General features: G+C 34.3%; 1 protein-coding gene and 1 pseudogene across 1 annotated transcript; both read right to left on the bottom strand.

Moving 5' to 3' along the window:
• Nucleotides 1-336: 336 nt before the first annotated feature.
• On the bottom strand, nt 337-3,848 carry LOC133682047 (DEAD-box ATP-dependent RNA helicase 47, mitochondrial-like; annotated as a pseudogene).
• A 5,285-nt stretch (nt 3,849-9,133) lies between these two features.
• LOC133703122 (thaumatin-like protein) lies at nt 9,134-10,100 on the bottom strand. The gene has a single exon (XM_062127555.1). It carries the CDS (start codon nt 10,017-10,019, stop codon nt 9,342-9,344), a length of 678 nt encoding a protein of 225 aa, XP_061983539.1. The 5' UTR covers nt 10,020-10,100; the 3' UTR covers nt 9,134-9,341.
• Between the last annotated feature and the right edge of the window lie 1,561 nt (nt 10,101-11,661).

Raw genomic sequence — 11,661 nt, 5'->3', positions numbered from 1 at the left:
TCAATCGTATGAAATGCGATCATTTTCCTTCCTTTTTTTTCCAGGTTAAACATGATTGGGTGTTAGGTTGTGTAGGTTGTTAATACTGGATTAATGCCCGGTAAATGAGTTGCTTTTGAGCTGTTTTATTTGAAGGTCATAATCATAGGCTTCATATGTGGTAACTATTGCTTTAAGCTCTAAAAACAGAATATCTCATAATAAGCTTCAAATTCAACATAATCTCGCTGCAACAAGCTGCTTAAGAAAACATTAGGGATTGACTATGCCCTAAAATATACCCGTTATCTTGATGGAAACAAGTAAAACCAAAAGATATAATGAGTAACCTATCCATCACCTTAAGGCCTCCGCATGTTTCTCCGCTTTTCAGTGACAACAAGCTTGCCCTCTGTAAAATCGCATCAGGAATAGAGACCCCAAGCAGCTTCTGCAGTTTCTTCACAACAAACACTTCTGGCTCCTCGCAAATTGTCAACACAGGGCCCTTCCTACCAAGTCGGACAGTCCTGCCAGCTCGATGTGCATAATGAATTGGGTCCGTAGGCAAGTCAAGATTGACAACAAGATCACACTCTGGAACATCCAAACCCCTTGCCGCAAGTTCATTCGTTACAAGGACTCTCACCTGCCCACTTTTAAATTTCTTTAGAATTGTTGACCTACCAAGCTTGCCAAGATCCCCATGCATGGAGCCCTGCAGCATTCATCCACGAGCCTCTAGTTTGAAGACAGCATCTTTTAGTTGCCTTGTATGGTTCATGAAGGCTATCACAGACTGCGCCTCCAGTGCATGAACACATCTTCACAAAGTATCAACCTTATGCTGCAACCATGTGGTGTTTCAATGCTGGAGGAAGGCTCTGTACCGTTGCCTGAGGCTGCAAATTTGAGTCTGAGCTTGAATTAGAAGTACGCCTGGACAGATAATCAGTTCCATGAGCAAGAGACTCAAGTGGAAAGACACTTTTTGCCTGGACAAGAAGTGGGTCACATGCTCAGTTCCTAGCAGCCCTGACGACAGAAAATGGCACTGTTGTTGATACCATGATAGGCTGACGATCAGCCCGTCTCGCAAGCGGACTTTTTTGTCCTCGAGGGTCTGCACCTGACCTGCTCCCTACATGTTCCAATATCCAGTGCATGTCCTCCTGGAAGTGAAATGAAAGAAGCTCATCAATTTCATCTAAGACCAAATAACGACAACCATGGGTATGAAGTTTGCCAGCTGCACCAATCTTTGCAATCCTGCCGGGTGTAACCACAACAATCAATGGCTTGTTTTTCTTTAAAGCTTTTTCCTGTCTTGACCGGTTTGAACCACCTACAAGCTGCTGAACCACTCTCTTGTTTTCATGTCCTAACAGCTTCTCAATCTCTCTCACTAGTTGCATACCTAGCTCTCTAGACGAAGCCACAATCACTACTTCTATCTCTGTTTTTTTCCGAGTTTCTTTATCGCCACTTGAAGATTTATTCTTCAGAGTTCCAACTCCAGAGACAGTATAGGAATAGACATTTTTGTATTTTCAATTTTTTAGAATAGAATAATTATTTTGATGTTCTTGAAGATAAAAATAATTGAACTCACGCAAGGGATTTTTTTATCATTTTATTTTGTTTTTTAAGTAATTTTCAAGAGTATTCAGGGCATTGTTATAAATTATATATATTAGATATAATTATTAAAAAAACTGTTGGCGTGTGGCTTATGGACGGCCCTATGCTGTTCTAAATTATATATATTAGATATAATTATTAAAAAAACTGTTGGCGTGTGGCTTATGGACGGCCCTATGCTGTTCAGGCAACGCGTAAAAATCCATCTAGATTTTGAATGCCACTTTCCAAGGCGGCGGTTGGAAGATCTCAATGCCCTTTACACAGTTAAAAAAATTAAAAGACTAAAAAACTAAAAAACAAACATATCAGGTTTGATGTGTAAACTAACTAAGCTCATGAATCGGGTAACCCGAGTCAACACATCAAACCCACAAACTAGGTAATGGATTCCGATTAAGAACTTTTTTTCTAAATTATTTTTTATTTAACTATATGATAGCAAAAATAGACGATTGTAAAATTGAACGTCAAATCAATACCGAGACTTTTTTTTAAGACTGTGATAACCTTGTAGAAAGCAAAACGAAACAAATTATGAAACTCAATTCTCAATCATCCCACTATCGAAGGATAAAAAAAAAGGAGAAAAGTAAAACTTGCTAAACCCGTCAAGAGGCCCATGAATTTTCTAAAATTTAATAACATTTTTTTAAAAAAATAATTTTTTTAACTATATGATAAAGAGAAAAATAGATAAACATATAATCGAGTTCAATTAGTAAAATAAAAAACCACCGATAAAACCATGAACCGAGACAACCAGGATTACCTCGCTAAACTAGAAAACCAGGTCATTGACTCCACAAAGTTAATAACCTAGTTAATTTTTTTAAAATTATTTTTTATTTAAATAAACTTTTTAAAATATAGACCATACCATAATGCTATGATATTTTTCTAATATTAATCCGATGCTGAGATATTTTTTTGATATCGCGATAACCATATAAAAAATAAATCAAAATAAATTATCGACTATAAATTCCTATAAATTAAAAAAAAATCAAATGAAAACAAATGTTCAAATAAAAAAATATGGATTACTATTTTAATCCATATTTAATAATTAATAATAATACTTAATAATTAATTATCAATACTGTAAGAAAATAAAAAAAGTAAATCCTTGATGGTTAAAAGGGTATTTAGCTTAGAGGTATAGTAATTTTTTTGTGAAACTCATATAAAAAATATTATTTTTTATTTTTATAAAATTAATTTTTATTTTAAAAAAATTATATCTTTTAAAAAAACCAACCAAATTTTCAAGCAAAATACGTACTAAAGTAGGCTTTTAGGACATGAAAGGTATTGGTATTGGCTGAAGTAGCTTTACGAGCACTTGGTATTCGCTTGTATTTCTGTGTTCCTAGTGCATATTGTGGGAGGTATTTATTTACGGAGCCTGATGAAGTCCCAAATAAATAGCCTATCAACTGATTTTTGGGTTGAATAATTAGTTAATGAATTAGTTCTAATAATTTTATTTATTTTCTTTAACCGAGATGGTTAATAATTTATATTTGGTATTTGGTAAATCATTATGGCTTGTGACTAGTACCTATAAAACATCTTTTTTAATGGAAATAGGGACTCTTCGATATTTAAATAATTATCTTTTTAGAAAGAGAAAATATAATAATATTCTAGAGAGAAATGCTTTGAAAATATACATGTAATAGAAAATGAAGATTGTGAACTTTTGTTCTGAATGTCTCATAGTATATTTATAACTCATGTGTCTTGTCGTTTTATAGAGATGAGTGACTGAAGTGTAATTTTATCATTGTGAATTTTTGAGTTGTATTATGAGCTATATTACATTCATTTTATCCAGCTAAAAGATGAAGACATGACAGGTCATGAAAGATTTTAATACATCTAATGATGTTGGTGGAATGTAGACTTGTTTAATTAAACCTATTTGTTAAGATATAAATCATCTAAGATTTTATGTAAAAATCTATAGAATTGATGGCGTTATATTAGAGTATTATGTTTGAATCTATAAGTGTAGCGAATCTAGTCATGTTTGGGTTGTGATCACAAAAATATTTAGGCTCGACACTTTCAGGAAACACACGTCAGACCCATCCTGTTAGCTTGACAGTACATCGGGCCAAGCTATTGGGCTTGACAGCACCTACCAGACCGAGATGGCGCCAAACGCAGGTTGCGCCTGAGCCTAGCATATTACTAGGCCCAAGCGTTGTGTCTAGCACCATTTTCCAAACCCAAACATATGGTGTGGTCGCGTCAGTCCACAACATTGGGTCTGGTAGGGACAGACCCAGGTGTTGTTTGCGTCTCGTGGTGACCAAACTCATCATGCTTGGACATGATGCATTACCAAGCCTAATCGTGGCTAGGTTCGGTTAATGCCTGGACTTGGTGCTCTGCCATGCCCAATCATGACTGGTAACGCCAAACTCAGCGCCTCTCTATTAGGCTGTGTTTGTGTTGATGCATGTAAGCTTGACATACTTGAAAATTCAAAAAAATTATATCCTTAAATTTTTCTTAATCCAATATTTTTTTTATTAAAGATGTACTCATAAAACCTTATTTCACATATCTGAATTCTGAATTTGTGTACGTGTGTAGAAGGGAAGTTTTAGTGGAACGACGTTCACAAATGTCCAAAGTTTTTATGGACGAAAGTAATCGAGGGAAGAAGAAAAATTGCACTGATAATTGACTTGGAGACATCAAATTAATGAGGCCCAAGGAAAATTCTTCCGAACAAGAACAAAATGAAAACCCACACAGATTTTTTTAATAGACAGGACGTCCTTGAATATGCAAATTAATGTAGACAATGAATATGAGATTACCACATATAATAGAAAGTCACTCTTTACCTCCATCCTAGTTTTTGCCCAGCAAATGCAAATACGAATACAAAACTAGGAATTCATCATTTTCGTTTTGGAGATTCATGGGGGCAAATATTTAAGGAGGAAGGAACTGTTTGGTGTTAAATTAATATTTTTTTAGTTTTTTTATTGTTTTAACGTATTAATATCAAAAATACATAAAAATATATTATTCTAATATATTTTTAAATAAAAAACACTGAAAAGCAATTTCTAATATACTCCAAAACAGGTTCAAAGTATCATCCACTAGCATGTGCACACACTTGTTTACACATTATAAGATTCAACCAATAAAAGGATTATGGTATTATTTTTTTATTTTTTTGGATAAATTTATAGCTATGCTAACACTGATGTACTTCCTTCTCGCCCAAGTATATAACAAATTCCAATCTCTTATTTACAACAATATATATATATATATATATATATATATATATATATATATATATATATCCAAAATTCAGTAATTTAATTGAAAAATACTTTAAAAAATAATCTATATACCACTCTTAAACAGGCTCGAAGTATCATACATGGGAGTACACACATTTGCTTACATACCATAATATTAAACCAATAAAGGAATATGGTAAAGAAAAATGAGGATCAAATAAAATTTCCATAAAAAATCAAGAATAAAAATTAAAAATCAAAATAATAAGAACTTAAGTTGAAATAACAATAACAAACAGGACCAAACTGTAATTTTAAGGGGAGAGAAAAAAAAAGCTCAATCAGTGACAAACCACCCCATCACCATCTACATGCACCGCATCAATAGAAAAATAACACGACATTTCTAATAACATAGCTGAAGGGGAGTTTTTGTAGTTGGGAGGCCCCAACAATGTTTTTGTTTTTGTATTTTATATTTATTCAACTACTAAATTGCCTTTTAATTGATGATAATAGAGAAAATATCTTCATGAAAAGACAAAAAAAAACCCCTTAAAGTTAATTTTAATTTTTTTAGGTTCTAATGACATTTTGATCGTTTTACAGTGCATTTTAATTTTTATTTATTTTTTATATTTAATCAAATATCAAATTTTCATTTAGCCAATATATATAATAATAACAATAAATCATGGTGAAAATACCAAAAAAACAAAAAGACAGGTTTAATTTTTTTCTGTTTAAAAAGAATTTGGTTGTTTCACTGTTTATAAAATGTAAAAAGACTTTTTCTGCTCTAAAATTTTTTTGGTAATGATTAATACGTTTTATAAAAACATCTTAATGCTCCAGTAACAAGTATATATTAAGATTTTTTTATGCGAAGGCCAAAACTCTATATCATTATACTATTCTAGTTAATAAAATTTTCACAACAGGTGAACAATATTTTTCAAAGCAGAATATTTATTTCATGTTATATAATAGGAAGTCCCATTTTGCATTACAATTATGATTCTGCTGTCAACCTTTTACTATATATCGGGAATTCTAGGTTTAAGTTTTTAAATATTAGCCACGTTTCATCTTAACAGGGAGAAGGTAAAAAGGAGAAGATAATATAGAAGATAGCAAACAATGTAGTTAACTAAACCCCTTTGATAATCAAATCATGGCCTTTTGATGAAGCCATGCCAGGCCAAGTGGATGGTCCTGTCGCGGGTGGCACGACGTAGTCTGGCGACAGTGGAGGCTCTCTATTATGTCTCTTGATGAGGGGTGTTGTATGTTGGGAAGAGTTCTGGATTTAATCATAAAATTATGATTAAGGTTCAGGAGTCGCTACCTAGTATTATGATCACTACGAACCTATGGTCTGCGAGAGTTTGAGTAAGGGATTGATTGCGCAAAGGGAAGACGCATCACCCCCAGTGCACCCTACCTAAGGTAAGTTGCATTGTTGTTTGATTTTTTTTTAAGTCGGGTTTCTATTCGTTGGTCTTCTCTAAGGTTCAAGGCAGATCTTTCTTCATGAGAAAGTTTCTATCTTATTGGGTTAAATCCTCATCATTCTAGATTCTGAATTTTAGCATCGCATTTCTACACTTTGTATCTTTAATATCTAAGGGTGTACTTTATCGTGTAATTTTACACCTCACAAATATTAAAATCTACATCTAGACCCTAAAAAAAAGATTGGAAAAAGATTTTTGACATGTTGGTCAAATCCTAATGGATAATCATAAACTGGTTACGATATTCATTTTTTTTTTAAAACATGAAAAAGATGCAATTTTTGTTTTCATGAAGATATGCTTGAAAAAATTTTAGGATTTGGCCGTATGCAATACAATATTTTTTCTTTTTGAAAATGTTTTGAAATTTTATTTTTTTTGAAATATTTAGGAGAAAACCAGGTATTTTAATACCGGAGTTGTATTTTACAATGTAAATATACAACCCGATATTATGCAAAATTGGTAGAAATATATTTGAGAAAATCATATTTTTTTTATAATGATTTTTGAAATTTTTTTTAAAAACAGGGCCCGGGCCGGATCCAGCCCAGCCATTTGGGGTGGGCCAAAACTGGCCCGGCCCAAAGCTAAGTTAATTATTTTGGTTGCTGCATGCAGAATTCATTCTGCATGCAGCGACAACAGCAGTGAGCAACAGGGGCTGTTGATGCAAGGCAGGGATGGAGAACCACCTGAGGCGGTGAGGGCCTGTGGTCGTGCTGGTGGAGAGGCTGGTGGCGGCGTTGATGGATAGCTTGGCCGCCGGAGTTGCTACTGAGCAGGAAGAAGAAGTTTGCAGAGGAGAGAGAAAGGCCGGAAGGAGAAGAGAGAGAGAGAGTCGTGGTGGCTGCTTGGTGGTTGTGCTGGCTTCCTGTGGTGGAGCTGGTGTTCGTGGTGGTGTATAGGCTTGGTTTGTTGGTATTCTCGCCAAAGAAGGCAGCTGTGGAGAGGTGGAGAGAGCTGCAGAAGGCTGACGGGGAAAGAAGGAAAATGGAAACAGGGGGCGAGGCTGGTTTTTTGTGATTTTTGGACCTGATTTTCTCCTCACTCAGACTATCAAATCCACCTCTATTTATAGGCGGTGGAAGAGGGAAATCATGTCTACACTGGAGAAAAATTTCAGCCATTAATTCATATGAGAAGGATCCCAACCGTTGGCTAAAAGTAAGGATGATGCACTGTCAAATTGTCAAATCTGCAGCTGTAGGCTGCCTGAGTTGGCCTCTTTGGGGTGGTTCCACGTCCGTTTATTTACCAGTGAGCCAGTGAAAACCATACATGGATATAGAGGGATGTCCGGTGATCAAGTTCATGCAAGTTTTGGCAAATTTGGTGGATGTTAGGTATATTAAATACAGCTGCAAAGTAGGTAACCGAACTAGATGTTTTAGAGAATTAAAGAAGAAGATGAACAGTGCCAAAGTTCTGATTTTGATCAAAATTCATTTCAGTCCTTCCTCTTTTCATTTCTTTTAATTGAACCTCTAATTGACCCTAAACATTTTCAATTAAGACCCTAATGAACTTTAATTGGAGCCCTGAAGTTATGCGCCTATTACGATATGGTCTTTGGTCTCGGATTTCTTAGCCCCTAATTGACCCCAAAACTTTAATTTTCTTGAATTTGGCCCCTAATTTTAATCAATTAACTTGAAAAAAAATTAAATTTGGTTTCTTAAAATCTCAATCTTCTCAATGAAGCCTAAATTACGCTCCCAAACTTAATTTTTCACCAATTAAGCCCCAAATAAAATTAATTTGACCCATTTAAAGTATAATTAAGTCCTTGCACTTAATTAAATCCTTCAATTGGACCCAAATTAATTCTTAAACATAATTAAAATTTAATTTGGCCCATGATTAAATCAAATTGGCCTATTAAAAATTTAATTATGTCCTTAGACTTAATTTTTATGTAAATTCGTCCAATAATCATTTAATTTGACCTTGAATTTGTATTTTTTTCTCTTTTATTGGGCATAATGGGGTATAATTAGGCCTTGAATTTCCTTTAAAATTGCAGCTTGATTTCTCGGCCTACTTTTTCCACATTGTCAGCTTTTATTTTATTTTTTGATTTTGATTTTTTTTAAAAAAATGAATTTTAGGAAATGAGTTATGACAGCCCTAACAGGATTATAGCTGAAATAAGGACAAATTCAGACTTAATAACACCACTTGTACGTAAGGCTACTATATGTAGGCCGTCTTAGAATGAGCACAAAGCTGGAGCTTAAAGCTTGGGAAATTCTTTTGGTATCAAATAAAACCCTTTTTCAAAGCATCTTATGAACTGTTTTGTGTTAAGTCCTCTCTTAATTAAATTGGAATAATCGGTGGTACGAATTTCATGTCACTAATATAGTAAATACTGCAGATTTGTGGTAATTGTGAAGCTGTTTCAAATTTCATTGCAGACCACGAGAGTCAAGGGAGAGTAGGGGTGGTGCAATGTGGAGTTGGCAATCAAATGAGAAGTTATAGATGCTTCACCTTGTTACGTTTACTGAGCTTTTTTTCTTTGGAAACTTGGGTTTCTGTGCTTGCATTTTCATGCTACGCTAAAACAAAATAATATAATTTCCAGATTGATTGTAACAAATATTTTCTGGGTTCTGTATTATTCGATCTGAAAAGCTTCTCTCTGTGTTCAGTGAATGGAAAAATGAGAAAAATATTTATGCGCGATGGAATCATGGGCGACAAGCAACAGGATTTTAAGATTTTCAGCATCCATGAATAGAGCATTTATTGAAATTCATGTGATAGAACATATATTGAGCACATCACTACATGTGCTTATGTGCTCAGAGGCCTTTAATTAGCTCTCTTATTCCACACCGCTATATATATATATATAGGTGTGCAATACCTTAGTTTGTGACACTTAACATTATCACTGACTAGCTAGTAGCTACTAGGTTCATGGGCAGAAGATAACCTTATAGTTGGTCCCAGTGGGGCAGGTAAACAAACTTGTAGGATCATCCTTAGGATAACTATAAGCATCTGGGCACCTCTCCTTGAAATACATTGAGAAAGGAGTAGGACCACAGGTGCCTGAATTGCAACAATACTCGTCAGTTTTGAACACAGGACATGGTCCATTGCACCCTCCAGGGACCTTCAATTCATTAGGGCACTGTCCAACTATATCTGCTGTGCATTTGATCACGCGGGTACACCCTGCAGAGGCCGAGCTGAATTCCATAGGAACATTAAATCCATCAATGTTAGAGATATCAATGAAATCTTGGTTTGCAAATTGGCCAATTGCGTATTCGGCTAGGGTGTTAGGGGGTGAACCATAGCCTTGGCATGCTAGGAGTCCATTGCAGTCACCAGTCTGGCAGTTGCCCCTTCCAGCACCATCAAATTGGCAATTGGTTCGAGCCCAAATGCGTGCTTGTGTGGTGCCAGGGTCAGCACTAATGGTCCATGTCTCACCATTGTTAAGTTGCCTGCCACCCCCAGGCACAGCTGCAGCCCAAACCGTGTAGGGACATTTGTTTGTTATATCAAATGTGGCTGCATGGACAGAGGGGAAATGAAGGGCAGCAAAAAGGAAGGAAAAGATTGAGAGGGTTTTAAGGGAGCTCATTCTGGACTTCGAGTGAAGGCAAGTTCTATAGGTTTTTTGTTTTTGTGGTAGCTAGTGTGGGTGAGGAGATGCAGATGCAGGGGGGGTTTATATAGCAATTGGGTTGGCTATGGCTGCTTTCCACGCTTCAATGTGATTGGGTGATTAATTTTCATTTGCTGGAAAAATTAAGGGATGGTATTGATGGGTCTGCTTTGGCTTGACTTTAATACAAGACAAGTAACGAGGTTGCATATACATAGCATGTGTTCTCAATCCATCAACCAAGATATTTAATTTGAGGGTAATGAATTTTTAAAATTTTGAAAGCAAAATTAATACAAAATTCTATTTAATAATAATAGTGATACTACTTACTTGTATAATTCGGTGATATTTTTAAATTTTGTCCTCCATTTTACAATATTAAGAACTAGAATACCGTAACATGTCGAGTTCAAAACTACACAAAATGTTGATGATTTCTTTACACAAATACTGTCATGAATAAATTAAGACATGCTTGTTTGCAAACTATTGTGGTATTTATAATATTGATGTTAAGTCTAATCATATTGTTGAACTACTTTGATTTAATAAAATTCATCTCAAACTCCAACAATAACAATAATCCTAGTTAATTTTGAAGGATTGATCTCTTGGTTAAGGAGGTATGTTTTCTTTTTATATTTTCTAGGTTCAAATCTTTAGATTAACATGTAGAACAATTTATCAGGAAGGAATTTAGTCTTTATTAATGTACAATCTAACCCGAAATACCTTTAATATTAAATACAAAAAACAATAATCTCAATTTAAGGATGGGTTGCGAATTAGATTTGTCACACGTGTGCAGCGTCGCGATGAATATTTTAAGATTAATTTACTTCTTCTTTTTTCATATATATATATATATATATATATATATATATATATATATATATGACCTCATTTGGTGCTTGTACTCTTTCTCCTTTTTATTGGAGCATACCACTCTTTTTTTCTTTTTTCTTCATATTAATTGAATTCATTTACTTCGTCAATAATTCACACACCTGCATAACATTTTTAATTAGAGAATAAATTTTTTATTTTAAAATTATACAATTAAAGAAATAAGATAATAAAATATAAACTCGTGAAAACCAATTTATTAAGATCACTCATCTATTTCTCTTAATTAATTAAATTTTTTTAATCATTTATTTTTCATCTCAAACAGAAAAGTTTTAAAAATAGAAGAGTTATTGTGGATTAAAAAAAAAAAGAGGCGGCAAACATGCTTTCAACTTCATGTAGGTTATCAACTAATGGCGTTATGATGAAGAGACAAAGGGACTCAAATAATATATAAAAAAAAGTAAGAGGATCTAATAAAAAACAATAGAAGAATACAGGGACCAAATCCCAATTAAAACCTGAGATTTTTCTATCGACACACAGCTACGTGGAAAATCTTGTAAATGTGGTCGAGCCGTCTCGGCTTCTTATTATGCGTAGAAAATTCTTCAAAGGCTGCGACGATAATACGCGGCACCGATGAAGGTGAAGGGTGCCTAATCAATGAGTGTTGGAAGGAAAGCAATTTGATGTCAGTGCTGCCAAATCTCGACGACTAGAGACTGGGAAGAAAAGTCTACAGAAATATCAGCAAGGATAATTC

Source organism: Populus nigra, chromosome 1, assembly GCF_951802175.1.
Source record: "Populus nigra chromosome 1, ddPopNigr1.1, whole genome shotgun sequence".
Classification (NCBI taxonomy): domain Eukaryota; kingdom Viridiplantae; phylum Streptophyta; class Magnoliopsida; order Malpighiales; family Salicaceae; genus Populus; species Populus nigra.
The sequence above is the reverse complement of the archived record's forward strand: the minus strand, read 5'-3'. Positions and strand labels throughout refer to the sequence as shown.

What these genes read in the sequence shown, in the direction of transcription:
- LOC133703122 (XM_062127555.1), bottom strand. Translation starts at nt 10,019, where the DNA reads ATGAGCTCCCTTAAAACCCTCTCAATCTTTTCCTTCCTTTTTGCTGCC.